General features: G+C 41.4%; 2 protein-coding genes across 2 annotated transcripts; both read left to right on the top strand.

Moving 5' to 3' along the window:
- Window positions 1-4,277: 4,277 nt before the first annotated feature.
- Window positions 4,278-10,663, top strand: LOC131678359 (uncharacterized). Its single transcript, XM_058958450.1, has 2 exons — window positions 4,278-8,253; window positions 8,317-10,663. Exon 2 carries the CDS (start codon window positions 8,362-8,364, stop codon window positions 9,529-9,531), a length of 1,170 nt encoding a protein of 389 aa, XP_058814433.1. The 5' UTR covers window positions 4,278-8,253; window positions 8,317-8,361; the 3' UTR covers window positions 9,532-10,663.
- Window positions 10,664-12,457: 1,794 nt separating this feature from the next.
- On the top strand, window positions 12,458-16,036 carry LOC131680140 (uncharacterized). Its single transcript, XM_058960864.1, has one exon. It carries the CDS (start codon window positions 12,458-12,460, stop codon window positions 16,034-16,036), a length of 3,579 nt encoding a protein of 1,192 aa, XP_058816847.1.
- Window positions 16,037-16,334: the final 298 nt, after the last annotated feature.

The following is a 16,334-nucleotide window of genomic DNA, read 5'->3' as shown; positions in this document are numbered from 1 at the left end:
AAGTTTCAAGAGAAAAGCGTGTTTCGTTACGTGTGTTATGAACGCCGTCAATGCGGCTAGAACAACATTTAGAAAAAGCTTATTCCAAAATGTGAATAAAGAAAACTATTATTAGAGAATAAATTTATCCCTAACTGAAAACCATCAGCAAAGTTACATAAATCTTATTAATATTTAGCTGGAAGTCTGTTTTTAACAACCGGCTCTCTTCCTTCCTAAACATGTTTTGGATTTCTTGTTGTGTGAAGTTTGAAATCGTTAAATCATTGGTGCTTTTTATCTCGAGAATCGTAAATAAAAAACATTTTGGCCAATGAAAGTACATCACCACCAAACTTAACAATTCGTTTTGAATAGAATTTGTGTTTTTATCAGAATTCTAGCAGCAAAAAAAAATCACCATATCACCCCCAAAATTTGCTTATGAATTCAATATATTTGAGCTGTCAATTGTCCCCGGGCTTACGGTAAAGATGACTAAATAGAAACAAAAAACAATGAAACGACAACAACAATTAATTTACTCAAACAAAACAATTTTTTTTACCGTTGCTTAATTTCCCAAATATAGAACAATAAATAATTATTATGGGTCATTGAAATACAGTCGTTACTCTGCACTCTTCAAATTTGTCCATTGCAATCATTATTTCATGCGAAGTCGTAGTATGCGACATCGAAAATTTTTCTATTTCGTTCTTCAAATTTTACAACTGTAAAAATAGTTCCACCTTTCATTTATTATCTTGCATTTGGCAAGCAGGGTGGGCACTATTGGAGCTTCAGTTGAAAAAAATTCGATATGGTTGCGAGAATTACATTTTGTGCAATGTGTTCAACAGATGTCGCTAGTACATCGTGGGCGATGATTTTTTTAGATTTTCTATAAGCTGTAACGTTTGTTTGTTTGTATGAAGTCTGTTAAAATAGAAACCGAAAATTTGGGAAAGGAATTGTACAGTCAAGAATTTTTTTTAGTTACATAGGCGTCAATATTCGTCACGCCGACACACGCCGGCGCGCCGCCGCCGGTAGGGTCCAACGGCGTGACGCCGCCAACGCCGCCGCCGCCGGCCAAAAATGTCGCTTACGCCGCCGCCGATTAAAAATGCATCGGCGCACACTTCTAATTTTGAATGGCCAACAACTTCTCCTTCAATATAAAACTCATTACCAAAAAGCTGAAAACCTTTCCATTTTCACGCATCGGTGGACCCCCTGCGCATTGTAAATGTCAAAACTATTGATTTTCAACGGTCAAAATTTTTCCCTTCAATATAAAACTCATTACTAAAAAGCTGAAAATATTTCCATTTTGACGCATCGGCCGACCCCCCTGCGCATTGGAAATGTACAAAACTATTGATTTTCAACGGCCAACGAATTCCCCTTCAATATAAAACTCAGTACTAAAAAAGTTAAAACATTTCCATTTTCACGCATCGGCGGACCCCCCTGCGCATTGTAAATGTCAAAACTATTGATTTTCAACGGTCAACAATTTTCCCTTCAATATAAAACTCATTACTGAAAACTTGAAAACATTTCCATTTTGACGCATCGGCGGACCCCCCTGCGCATTTGAAATGCACAAAACTATTGATTTTGAATGGCCAACAACTTCTCCTTCAATGTAAAACTCATTACCGTAAAGCAGAAAACATTTCCATTTTGACGCATCGGCGGACCCCTTGTGCATTGTAAATGTACAAAACTATTGATTTTCAACGGCCAACAACTTCTCCTTCAATATAAAACTCATTACTAAAAAGTTGAAAATATTTCCATTTTGACGCATCAGCGAATTGTAAATATACAAAACTATAGATTTTCAATGGCCAACAACTTTCCCTTCAACGATACTATGTGACCGCTAACATTTTGCTTGCAGTCCTTTCCTAGAGCAAGCGAAAAACGAACTGCCGCACATTCCAATCTTGCAAATATAAGCCATGAATGTCGTTCACTACATTCATTTTGAACCGCTTCTATGAAATTTATTTGCAACAGTTCCAACGCAACGGATGATGAAAGTTAAACACACGGGCCATTCACATACATTCGCAACTACTAGCGAGCGAAACCCAACTACGGCAGCAAGCCGAATAACCGAACTTTCACGAACATGTAAAGCGGATCCTACACGCTTCTCGTCCGTTTACATGCACAGCAGCCGAAGTCAAACTAGCATCGGTGCTGTCGTATTGGTTTTTTCCCGAACTTTCGCATAAAAATGTCATTTGAAATGACTACTTCCAGCCTTGGGCGCAGCAAATGCTCCAATTAGGTAAGAAAAATAATCATATCCGAAAGAATTAAGTTCATTGCTTTTGTAAATATATCACAATGAGAAAATATATCACATTACGGTGCATTTTTGTGGTAAGTGTACGAAATTCATCTCGATTAAGGGGAGAGAGAAGTTATGCAAATAAAAAGAAAATGCTTGCTGGGCAGTAAAGTAATTTATGAATTCTCATCGACGGAAGGGCGGTAGAAATAAAAAAAAATAAAAGATGCTTACTGACGGAAGGGCAGTTAAGCAATGTGTGAATTCTCCTCGACTAAAGGGCGAGGTATAAATTTAAAAAAAGAAGATGCTTACTGGCGGAAGGGCAGTGAAGTAACAAATGAATTTTTCTCGACGGAAGGGCGAGGTAGAAATTAAAAAAATATGCTTGCTGACGGAAGGGCAGTAAAGCAATGTGTGAATTCTCGACGGAAGAGCGAAGTAGAAATTAAAAAAACCGATTTAATCCACCTTGCAGTGAGATGAGACATTTCTTACACATTTCACTATTGGATTAGTTTGCAGAACTCACGAGAAGTAGGCATCCAAGTAGAGGTGGGATGAAAACAGTTTCTAGTCTTGCACGAATAAAATCTCGAATAAACTGAATAAATTATAGAAATCAACAAAACGAACGAAATAAAAAAGTAAAGCAAAAAATGAAATAATAGGTTTTTAAATTCATGAAATGAGTAGAAAAATTAATGTAAACCAAAATTATAATATACACGAATCAAATTAGATTAGGTTATTAAATAAAAATTAAGATTATATTTAGAAATAGTTATAAGATTAATAGAATAGATTGACTCATACTAACAAATTGAATGAAATAAAACGAATGACTGAACATGAAATGCATAAAATTAAAGATATGAATAAAATGAATCAAATGAAACAAATGATTCAAATGATTCAAATGAATCAAATCAATCAAATGAATCAAACGAATCAAATGAATCAAATGAATCAAATGAATCAAATGAATCAAATGATCAAATGATCAAATGAATCAAATGAATCAAATGAATCAAATGACTCAAATGAATCAAATGAATAAATGAATCAAATAAATCAAATGAATCAAATGAATCAAATGAATCAAATGAATCAAATGAATCAAATGAATCAAATGAATCAAATGAATCAAATGAATTAAATGAATCAAGTGAATCAAATGAATCAAATGAATCAAATGAATCAAATGAATCAAATGAATCAAATGAATCGAATGAATCAAATGAATCATATGAATCAAATGAATTACAAGAATCCAATGAATCAAACGAATAAAATTGATTTAATTCATCCAGTGAATACAATGAATCAAATTAATGAAATGGATCAAATGAATAAAAAGAATGGATGATCAAAATGAATAAAGTAAAAAATAAATGAAATGCATGAATAAAACAAACGAATCAAATAAACAAAATGAGCTGAAGTGATAAAAGGAATAAAAAGAAGAAAATTGGCAGAATTAAATGCATTGATTAAAATGAAAAATTGAACAATGGTAAAAGGTTATAAATTTATATAAAGAAATAAATTGAATCAAATAAATTATTTGGATGAAATGATAAAAACTGAAAAAGTAGTCAGATTATTAAAATGAAGAAACTGAACAAAATGAATAAACTGGAAAAAATAAATAAAATGCATGCAATGAAAACAATGAATAAAATAAGTTAAATGAATGATATGATTAAAATGCACAAAAAGAATAAACTGATCAGAGTGAATCCAAAGAATGAAACGAATGAAATAAGTAAAATGAACGCAGATGAACAAAACGAATAAAAAGATGCGGAATGAAAGAATTAATTAAAATGAAACGGTCTTATATTTGAAGCTAAAAACATTTTTGAATTAAGAAAATGAATAAACCGGATTGTACGAATTTGAGAACCATTGCATCAAAAAGTTTTGAAATGTTTTAAAAATCCCATCTTCTGAGAAAAGGCTAATAAATATGCAATGGACTTTCTAGGGCTTGTAACAGCTGACTAGCTCAATCGGTGTTACTTCTCAAGGTCGGCTTTCCCACTGCTGCTTTAGGAGGACTCACAACCGATTACTTCCCGCAAACCAGACAACAAGGCAGATCGACAAACAGGAAAGACTTTAAGGCTCAGTATAAAAAGAAAGTTGACTAACATACATTCATTTTACTTATTTATTTAAAGAATTTAACATGTAGGAAATGGGGAAAAGGGTATCGATGCGGCCGTACTGGAACCGATGGGGCACGGGCGACAGGAACATGTAGAGTGAGCGAGGGAACAATCATACCTGGTGTGTTGGGATGGTTCGATGATCTTCGTCGGGGAATAGAGCCGTTGGCTATACGGGACCACGCCGGGTTTTATGGGTTCGGTGGGTTGCTTCCGCCACAGTAGCCGATGTTGTTGACTCTATCCCTGGTGCTCATGTGCGGAGGAGGAATTCATCGGTCCAAGTGTCGATGAGCGGGGCCAGGCTCAACCAGACCTCACCGGACTCAAGCCTCAAAAATGTTCGTTCCCACCAATCAACGCACACGTGTGACTCGGCAATATCGTAAAGGGGCTCACCGGCCACCAGCACCACTCGAGGCAGATGAATGGAGACGTCGCTGCGTGGAGATCCGTCACGTGGTTACGTGAGTCGCTGATGACGTGATAAGTATCGGATGGTTCTACTTGATGTTGGACGAGCCGTGTGAATTCCGGACGAAGAGGACTGTTTCCGTACGGGTATAACGTGTAGCGTCTACCGACCGGATGGTGCCTTAGTCCGGGCTGACAGTGACGGAGAGTGAATATTCCGGGCGATCCGGACTGGTTCCGAACGGACGGAGCGTATATTGAACGGATGCTGCTTGGATCCGGACTACAGTTGATGGAAAGTTCCGGATGAACGGTGTATATATTCCGGACCGACTGTGCTCACTTCGGACGGGCTGCTTTTGTCGTCGACCCACCGTACTGGGATCCGTGTCTTCCGGGCACTTCGCACTTGCTTTCGGTTGGTGGTTGTCACTCCAAAGAACGTCTATATCTGACAACTGTCTTCTCCCAACTCCTTTCGCCTCTTTTTTCTAACTCCTCTTTAACCTCTTCTCGCTCTCTCTTTTCCTCGTGCTCTCTCTCAACCGGATGTAGTTTGCGTGTCAAAATTCTTCGCCGTATTCTGTCAAGTTTGTCACAGTGCCTCATCGACGGGATGCTAAACGTGTGGTTTAGGGTAAGGTGTCTTAGGTGGCCTAATTTAATACTAACATTGAATCATACTAAATTTTAATTTGAAAAGGAGAAGATTTATAATTTATAGTATTTTTTATGAGCCTTAATACACTAATGAGACGACAAAAACTAGGCATTTATATGAATCTAACTATAAGTTACAAGTATTTCTTATTTGTCCGCTCCACAGGGTTGGCCTGTGAGTGGTAACGAGAATTTAGCCAATGCCGAACGTCAAATCGCAGAAGAAAATTTTTGAACTCTTTCGACAGAAAGCAAGTTGCATTATCTGTAATAACTACTTCAGGGATGGAATTGCGGAAAAACCATTGATCTCTGAGTATACCGCAGAGGGAGACGCTATCGATTCTCCGAAAGGGGACTAGCATAATCCACTTGCTAAACAAGTCGACTACTGATAGTATATATTGATTTTGCTTTTTACTTCTCGGTAGGGGACCTATGAAGTCTAATGCAATAGACCTTTCTTGTCAGACCTAACCCCCATTTTTCTTATTTTTTATCTAAAGAGTTTCCATTTTTAAGAACAATTTTGAGAAAATGATATTTTTAAAACCATTTTTTGATTTTTATATTTTTTTAAAAATTGAAAAATGCAAGAATGTTGAATATCTTTCTCACCAAAGCAAGAATGGTGGGACACCAAATATCCGTTTCGGCAGCACTGCAACATAATTTACTAAGTATATTATCAGCAACACTGAAAATGAGGTGGTGAAATGCGGTACAATATTCACAATTTCACTAGAATCTCAAACTGTCAATTTTTATTTTTTTGGCTTTTTCTGCGAATTTAACAAATTTAATCCTCTTAGAAAGAACTGACAAAACAAATTTGTGTAGTTTTCCTTAAACAATAGGACTTAACATGTTTACATAGCCAAATATCTGAACCTACTCATGGCTATAATTGCATACACCACGCGCATCCAACAATAATCGTTTCGGCCGCTGTACGCAGATCGAGGGTTAATCCGAAATTATTTTAACCATGAATTTTTTTATGTATAATGGATTGCTTGCCAAACATGACCATTTTTGGAATTGTTTCGTAAAAATTGAGATCGCATATTCGTCTCCAATTCGTGCGCAATTCTTTTGAACGAAGTACGCAACCCTTGTAACAGCGGAAGAACCAGTGTACAGTCCACATGAATATCGCTAGACCTATTCGATAATATGCTGGGTGCATGGTTCGTCGGATGTTCTCAGCGGGGTTGGAATTGATCAATGCATCGGATGAACTGTTGCACTTCCTCCAGATTCTTATAGTTCGGTTTTGAAACCTGTGCACGGAACTGCCGGTGAACATCAATCGTAAATCCAAAAGAATATCTAAGAATAACAACGCTAAACAAGGAAGGTAACTACAATAGATACCAATACGAAAATTGTTGGTTTGGCATCCATCGGAAAACTTGACTGAGTGTTTTCCTGTAGGGGGATCTGACATCAATGCTATAAGAGAATGTCCTAGTATCCTGGGAATCCTAAGAAAATGACTGATTTGTCCTAGTCTATTTTTAAATGTACTTTCGATTAATTTGCTCTGGTATGGTTGATCGCCACTGTTGACGTTTCACACTAGCACTGATCTCAAAACAGCATAGCTGTATGATTGACAGATGAGACGAATGAGCGTGTCGTTCTCACTGTTAAATACATATGTGTAGAAACTTAACGAAAGAAGTGAGAGACATTGAAGAGAGGAGAGACTAAAACTACAGATGGACACGGTAAAATCGGGTACGGACTAAAAATCACGGAGGAACGCTATTTGGCAAGGGTCACAACATTGGTGCCGTGACCAGGATAGTGTTCCAAGGAACCGACGCGGCGTCGGTAACACCATTTTGAGTCCGAGGACAAAGCAGATACCGCCATCGCGCGCAGTCGCCATCATTCTACTTGCGTACAGCCATTGCGACTCAGCAGTTCTGGATTCGTTTGACGTCGCCATTGGAGTTTTTCGGATTAGACCAGGGAAGCTAAAATATACAAGGCCTATTGGATAGGCTCACAAGGCGAGTATCTGTCCAATAACTCCATCTAAGCTTTCATCGCTACCTGGTCGTTTTTTTCTACGTTTATTTCTTGGGTAAATACTTCACTACGCACGGTGTTCACACGGTGGACGAAACACCTTGAACGGAGGGGACTTCCATTCTCTTTCTCGGATAGTATTTTTGGCATCGGAGGAAGTTTCCTGGATCAACAACAGGACGATCGCTTGGTACGAGGATCGCTGTGCATGGCTTGGGAGGTTACGGAGAACGTCGCTGGTAAACTCTGACAGGGTTGTTCATCAGCAACGGGTTGGTAATTCGCCGGCGGCCATTTTGGAAGACGGAGTCTACATTCATCGTCAGAAGTGCTGAAATACGGTAGCGAAGCGCTACCACCTGTGGTTCTTCTACACAACGGGAAGAAGGAACGAGTCGCAGTTATAAAGTCGAGTACAAGGCCTGTAGTGACAGGCTCCCAGGTGAGTACCTGTCCTACTCGACATATTGGTTTCGTTTTGTGCTGCGCTTGTGCATATTTACAGTTTTGCAAACAATACTGTCGGCATCATTCGGATCATCGGGTCATCATACGGCTGTCTTGGTTACTGATGTCATTATTGAGGATCTGGAGAAAATTGGTAGCAGCTTTACGAGTTTTTTGGAGAGTTCCTGAGAGACAAAAGATACAAGGCCTATTTGACAGGCTCACCAGGTGAGTACCTGTCCAAATCGATACATCTCTCTTGGAAGGGTTCTCCGCTTGGTATTTTTCTAGGAGACGATTGCTGATCCAAAACTCTCCAGCTCAACGGATCTGACTATGGGTAAGAAGCTGAAACCCAAGATCCACGTTCGGGATAGCATCGTAGATTTTCTACTGCGGACGGAGAAATTTCTCAACAGTAGCCAAGCAACCGACGAACTCCAAATACAGTTTCGTCTGGAGAAACTCGAGGCGAAGTGGGACGAGTTTGAGGAGGTTCAATGCGATATCGAGGGATCGGAGGAGCATGAAGAGAACACGGAGGCACATCGGCAAGTTCGGGCGGAATTCGAGGAGAAATACTTCGAGGTAAGGGCAGGGTTGGTTGGCAAGTTACCACGGCGGACTCCAGCGCCGACACAAAACGGATCTAGTTCCGAACCGGCTGGTGTACACACTTATGTGCGACTACCACAAATAAATCTACCGGAATTTGATGGTAGTTTTGAAAAATGGTTGCCTTTTCATAACACATTTCGAGCCTTGATCGACTCTTCACCGGAACTCAGTGGTATTCAAAAATTCCACTATCTGCGGGCGTCTCTTAGGGGTGATGCGTTAAAGTTGGTTGATTCGTACCCAATGAGCGAGGCGAATTACAGGGTTGCTTGGAACGGTTTGGTTGCACGGTTCTCTAATGGATATCTTCTCAAGAAGCGGCATTTGAACGCGATGTTCGAGTTCCCGAAAATCCGGAAAGAGTCAGCAGCGGGTATTCATGACGTCATCGATTGTTTCGAACGTAACACCAAAATCTTGGATCAACTGGGTGAGAAGACTAGTGGCTGGGGAGCAATGCTTACTCATCTATTGGTATCTAAGCTCGACGACGTCACACAAAAACATTGGGAGGAAAGCGTGTCTAATGAGGTCGAACCTTCGTTTGCAATACTGGTGGATTTTCTCAAAAAACAAACACGGGTTTTAGATGCAGTTTCGGTGGACCAACGGATGACTACGTCAAGCAGTCAAGCTGCATCAACTGGGTTCAAATCTCGTCCTGCAAAGGTTTCGGTCAACTCGGCGACCGGAAACAAAGGTCCAAGATGCGCATCCTGTGGTGATCAGCATTCTATCGCTCAATGTACGGCATTCAGCAAACTTCCGGTGGACCAACGGCTACAGCTAACAAATTCGAAGCGTCTTTGCAGCAATTGTTTGGGACGAAATCATATGGCGAGAGACTGTCCTTCCAAATTTCGGTGCAGAACTTGCTCTAAAAACTAGGAGTGGGTAATGTCCGGGACGTAACCGCGGTGTTGACGTAGGACTAAACTTGGGCATATCATATGACATTCATGGATAATTTGAGCCAATGCACTTTTTGAATGAATGTTTACTGGAAATTTCATGTCGAATGAGATTGCCACATTCACTGATTTTCTAGGACTTGCAAAAACCTTCGGGTTTGTAGATTAATTTGATAAACATTTGCTTATATGAATCACTGGTAAATGTACACAAGAATTGACAGGCGCAAACTTATTAAATGGAACTTTCTAATTCAATTCTTTCTCCATTATGTTTTCATCCTAAAAAGAACGGTTTGTAGATAACTATGTTTGGTGATACCAGACGAGAATCCTTGCTAACGATTCGAACCTTGCCCGAATTCGCTTCTGCTGCGTACATACACGAACATTCCCCTTTCGCAGCTCACATCGAATGAGCATTGTATATCGGAATGCGATCTCTTTTATAAATTTCTTAGTGCAGATGGTAGTCCATCCCTTTGTGCGACAAATGAAAATATTTTCATCATTCGTTTTGGCGTGGCATTCGCTTAGTAGCAGGGTTGCCACAACCACTAATGTTCTAGAAAGATTTGCATTGTAGATTCTTTCTAAATAAATTCTTTCTCCATTATATTTTCATCCTAATAAGAACGGTTTGCAGATAACTATTTTTGGTGATACCAGACGATTACATACACCAGATGCGTACATACACGAACATTCCCCTTTCGCAGCTCACATCGAATGAGCATTGTATATCGGAATGCGATCTCTTTTATAAACTTCTTAGTGCAGATGGTAGTCCATCCCTTTGTGCGACAAATGAAAATATTTTCATCATTCTTTTTGGCGTGGCATTCGCTTAGTAGCAGGGTTTCCACATTCACTAATGTTCTAGAAAGATTTGCAAAAACCTACGGGTTTGTAGATTAATTCGATAAACATTGGTTTATGTGTCACTGCTAAAGTACAGCAGACTTGACAGGCGCACACTCAATGCAAGTTATTAAATGGAACTTTCTAATTCAATTCTTTCTCCATTATGTTTTCATCCTAAAAAGAACGGTTTGTAGATAACTATGTTTGGTGATACCAGACGAGAATCCTTGCTAACGATTCGAACCTTGCCCGAATTCGCATCTGCTGCGTACATACACGAACATTCCCCTTTCGCAGCTCACATCGAATGAGCATTGTATATCGGAATGCGATCTCTTTTATAAACTTCTTAGTGCAGATGGTAGTCCATCCCTTTGTGCGACAAATGAAAATATTTTCATCATTCCACATTCACTAATGTTCTAGAAAGATTTGCAAAAACCACCATTCAAAGCACGGTTAATTAATGCTTTTACAAAATCATTTCTATCAAAATTTACGGTAAAATCTACGGAATCTACTACACAATTGTTTTAATTATTTCCCAACAAATCGCGCAAAAATCTGTTCCGTACAGCACAGCGCAAATAATTGACGTTGGAAAACAAATCGGCAACTTCAGCTGCCAAACACTTAGAAACGATCGAAGCATTTTTCCGTTAATATCACTTTTTTGACTCAAATTGTTGTAGGTATTTTATTGCTTCCGTCCAATTGGTCAGTTTATTGGTTTTATCGCACATTTTTCGGATATTATTATAGAAAATAACTAACCCGATAAGAGGGAAGTTATTTTCCAAAGCACGAAATGGAAATTTCAATTGTAATTCTTCTGAGAACGATTTTGTGGTCCTAATAAGGACCGTTTGTTGTGAATATTATTTCGCCGTTTCCCGCTCGGCATGATGATTATTCGCTTGGCATGGATAGCGCACAGATTGGTATTTTCCAACAAACTAACCAGGCAGGCCTCGCTGGCTTCTTAAAGGGCCATTACGGCTGAGCTCCGGAAGAGTAGGTTTTGAAATTCTGTGCAATCTCACGGACCAGGCACTGGAAGAGCAGCTTGCGAATTAGTAACTCTGTCCACTTCTGAGAGCAATGAATTTCACGCAGGGCGACGACTGTTCTTGGTTGGCAGCGATAAGGCAGTAGCTATGATTTGGTTGGTGGTCAAAATGCAGCTTCTCGTTGAGCAGCACACGTACGTGTGTTCTGCTCTGTGGCTTACACACGTCTGGCTTTAAGAAAAACTGTGACACCCATATTTATAGGTTTTAGCATTAATGTTGATTCGCATTAAAAGTAGTTTTTGAACTTTTTAAACAAGTTTTACATAGCAAACAAGGTATCAATAGCAAGCGTTGAGCGTTTTCCTTTCGATTTATGAAACAAAATTAGTAATTCCTTGAGTAGGAGAAAAGTTATTAGAGTTCAAAGTGTACGTAACGCATCCGTTTTGAAAATTTTGAAATGACACCAAGTATAGTAAAGAAAGACGTAAGTCCTACGTCAAAAAGCACCATTCTCTTCTTCATCCTGGATTTCCTGGTTCTGGTACTGCTCCCACCTCCACTGCCTCTTCTTCAGCCACACAAAGCATACAAGCTACGGCTCCATCAACCTCTGGTGGTGCATCGAACTCCGGTGGTACAGTAACAAGTTCGGTTGCATCAATTTCCTCCAATATGGCTATGGGGCTTTCTGGAACACATGTATTTTTGTTAACGGCGGTGTTGAAAATAAAGGACAGCTGGGATAGAACGCATCTCGCTAGGGCATTGTTGGATTCCGGTTCTCAAGCGAATCTTATGTCGGAGAATTTGTCTCATCTACTCAAACTACCTAGACGAAATAAAAGAGTAGAAATCAGCGGTATTGGGTGCTCAAAGAAAAGTATAGCTCACGAAGTTTCTGCTGTTGTTTCGTCACGGGTCTTGGATTTTACTTTGTCAATGGACTTTCTGGTTTTGAGGCAGGTAACAAGCGACCAGCCGTCTACTTCTTTACCATTGGCAGATTGGAAACCACCAAACGGCATGGAGCTAGCCGATCCGGAATTCTTCGTGTCTGGTCCGATCGATTTGGTGCTTGGGTCTCAATTCTTCTACGATTTTCATCTATTCGATGGTGGCCGGATACAAATTTGCAAACTCGGATCTCCTTTGCCGATATTCATCAACGCAGTATTTGGTTGGGTAGATGCGGGCGAGTCGGAGTGGTCTACAAGAAAAGCTACCGTTAGTTGTCACGTTGCGATCGCCGAACCGCTGGATAAGATCATCGAGAAATTCTGGGCAATTGAGGAGATGTCAGAGAAGCCACTTCGATCACAGGAAGAGAAGGACTGCGAACAACACTTTCAAAGCACGTTCACCCGTAACGAATCGGGACGCTATATAGTACAGTACCCAAAACGGAATGGGTTCCACGACAAAATCGGCGATTGGAAGGGTGCGGCCTTACGACGATTTCGGCAGCTAGAAAGGCGTTTGGAAAGGGATTCAGACTTACGTGACCATTACAACGAATTCCTACAAGAATACCTTGCAATGGGGCATATGCAACTGATCGGAGAAATGGAGGATACACTGGATGAAGGGCGCACTACTTACTATTTGCCCCATCATCCTGTGTTTAAAGAGTCTAGCTCAACGACCAAGGTACGGGTAGTGTTCGATGGATCAGCGAAAACCACAACAAATCACTCGCTGAACGACACTCTACTTACGGGTCCAGTAATTCAAGACGAGCTGCTGGACATCATGATCCGTTTTCGCAAGCACGCCGTCGCGTTAGTTGCAGATGTGGCCAAAATGTATAGGCAGGTACGCATTCACCCGGAGGACGCGTCGCTTCAACAGATCCTGTGGCGCTTCGATCAGGCTGAACCGATCAAGGTGTACGAGCTACAGATGGTCACTTACGGTTTAGCGCCTTCATCTTTCCTTGCCACTCGCGTACTAAAACAGCTTGCCATAGACGCCGGTGACAAATACGAGTACGCTGGTCCTGCTGTAAAGAAAGATTTTTATATGGACGATTTTCTTTCCGGAGCGGAATCGATTTCGAAGGCGAAACGTTTGCGAAGCGAAGTTCAATCCCTTATGGCTGAAGGCGGATTCGACTTGCGGAAGTGGAGCTCTAATCAACCGGAGGCTTTAGCCGACTTACCTTCCACAGCTCTAGAGGAACAATCCACGCTACATTTCGATGCAGAAACAAAGGTAAAGACGCTTGGAGTAGTGTGGGAGACAGGAACGGACCAACTGTGTGTTGAGATACGAGCAACGGAATATGACGATCAATGGACAAAAAGGAAGATATTTTCGGAGATTGCGCAATTATACGACCCGCTTGGTATCGTGTCACCTGTGATTGCTTGGGCAAAAATTCGGATGCAACACCTCTGGTTGGTTAACCTCGACTGGGATGATCCGATTCCCCGCGAGATCGAATCTAAATGGAATGATTTCCATTCACAGCTGCCCCTACTAAAGCAATACAAAGTTCCCCGTTATATATTTTCATCGGAAGCTACAACGGTTCAGTTCCATGTTTTCTGCGACGCATCTGAAGTAGGCTACGGAGCATGTATTTACGCTCGCTCAGCCAGCAAGGAAGGTAAAGCTCAAATTCAGCTCATTGCGGCAAAATCAAGAGTCGCACCAATCAAACGTCTTAGTTTACCGCGCCTTGAGCTGTGTGCTGCATTATTGGGTGCCAAACTCTATACTAAAGTATCCGCAGCGCTGGGGATGGAGGGAAATCCTTGCTGGTTCTGGTCGGACTCGACGGTCACATTGCACTGGATCGCAGCACCCCCAAACACTTGGCAAACGTTTGTGGGCAATCGCACATCGGAAATCCAGCTGCTGACACTCGGACACCCCTGGAACCACGTGAAGGGTACGGATAATCCGGCGGATCACGTTTCGCGTGGTATGTTGCCGGCAGATTTCATCGTCGACATTCTTTGGAGGAGTGGTCCCGGATGGCTGGCAAACGAAGTGGATAAATGGCCAAAGCATGTACACCCGCTTCTTCCAAACGAGGACATCCTGGAACGAAAGAAAACGGTTTTAGTGGTTCAGTCAACGTCGCAGGAAAACCCGTTATTTGAGCGCTATTCTTCATTCGGGCGTCTAGTTCGAATCACTGCTTACCTTCGTCGATTCATTGCACGCTGCCGCTCTAAACATCATGCATATGAAGCATTCCTTTCGACGATGGAGCTGCAAGAAGCAAAGGAGGCTTTAGTAAAGGTGGTTCAACAAGAAGTGTTCCCAGAAGAGTTGATTAAGTTGAAACAAAAACGGCCGGTTCCCTCGAAATCACCCCTGAAAAATCGATATCCTTTCCTAGACGAGAATGGCATAATACGTGTCGGTGGCCGGCTGCATTTCTCCAACGAAACCTACCAAACCAAGCACCCTATGGTTCTTCCCAACAAGCACCCCCTTTCTCGTATAATTGCAGCGCATTTCCACTCGCAATGCTTTCATTCTGGCCCCCGAATGACCCTGGCAACAATGCGTCGAGAATTCTGGCCGGTTCGCGGAAAAACTCTTGCCAATTATGTGTGTCGCAAATGTACAATTTGTTTCCGCCACAACCCTGTCCCTGTAGCCCAACCTCAAGGACAGCTTCCCAAGACACGCATTGTCCCTAGTCGACCATTCTCAATCACCGGTGTCGACTACTGTGGCCCTATATACTTAAAACCTGTTCATCGACGAGCGGCCCCCCAAAAGGTTTTCATTGCTGTGTTTGTTTGCTTCGCTACCAAAGCCACTCACCTGGAACTCGTGTGCGATTTGTCAACGGACGCATTCATTGCCGCACTTCGACGCTTTATTGCCCGGCGCGGCTTGCCAAGGGAAATCCATTCTGATAATGGTACAAACTTCAAAGGAGCAAAAACCACACTCACGGAAATGCATCGCCTGTTTAGCATCAAACACAACAAGGAAAAATTAATCAATGAATGCAGCAGCAAAGGAATCACTTGGCGGTTCATTCCACCTCGAGCACCAAATTTCGGCGGCCTTTGGGAAGCGGCTGTCAAGACAGCGAAGTCCTCTCTGGTAAAAACAATCGGCTACCGAAAACTTTCATACGAGGACATGGTCACTGTCCTCTACCAGATCGAGGCAAATATAAACACTCGCCCACTAACGCCACTATCCGATGATCCGACCGAATTAGACGCACTAACACCCGGCCATTTCCTGACTGACGGTCCACTTTTAACTCTTCCGGACCCTCAGTACACCGAAATACCAACAAACCGATTGCGGCACTATCAGCAGTTGCAACAACTGATTCAACATCACTGGCAACGTTGGCGGAAGGAATATCTTACGGAGCTAAATCAGCAGTGGCAGAAATCCAGTTCTCCGGTGGACATCCGTGTTGGCCAAATGGTATTGCTGCAGGAGGATGGAAAATCTTCCGTCGCTTGGCCATTAGCAAGGATCGAAGCAGTTCAACCCGGCGATGATGACATCATTCGTGTTGCAACCATCAAAACAAGAAGTGGAACATACATACGACCGATTCGCAGATTGTTCCCACTTCCTTTCGACCAGCAATTGGCTGTGCAGCAACAGCAATAAGCAGCAACTGAAAGTGAAGAAAAGTTGTTAGAAAATTAATCATACTTACCTGTTTTTTCGATGATCCAATATATGTAAATTAGACTTAGCTAATTTAGGTGGCCGGTAATGTTGACGTTTCACACTAGCACTGATCTCAAAACAACATAGCTGTATGATTGACAGATGAGACGAATGAGCGTGTCGTTCTCACTGTTAAATACATATGTGTAGAAACTTAACGAAAGAAGTGAGAGACATTGAAGAGAGGAGAGATGGGGATAAAATAATGAGAGGAGAAATTAATGTTTCGAGAGAA

This window comes from Topomyia yanbarensis, chromosome 2 (assembly GCF_030247195.1).
Source record: "Topomyia yanbarensis strain Yona2022 chromosome 2, ASM3024719v1, whole genome shotgun sequence".
NCBI classification, from domain to species: Eukaryota; Metazoa; Arthropoda; class Insecta; order Diptera; family Culicidae; genus Topomyia; species Topomyia yanbarensis.
This window is presented reverse-complemented; position numbering and strand designations above follow the sequence as displayed.

Excerpts from the sequence above, each read along its gene's own strand:
- LOC131678359 (XM_058958450.1), top strand. The coding sequence starts at position 8,362 with ATGGGTAAGAAGCTGAAACCCAAGATCCACGTTCGGGATAGCATCGTA.
- LOC131680140 (XM_058960864.1), top strand. The coding sequence starts at position 12,458 with ATGGAGCTAGCCGATCCGGAATTCTTCGTGTCTGGTCCGATCGATTTG.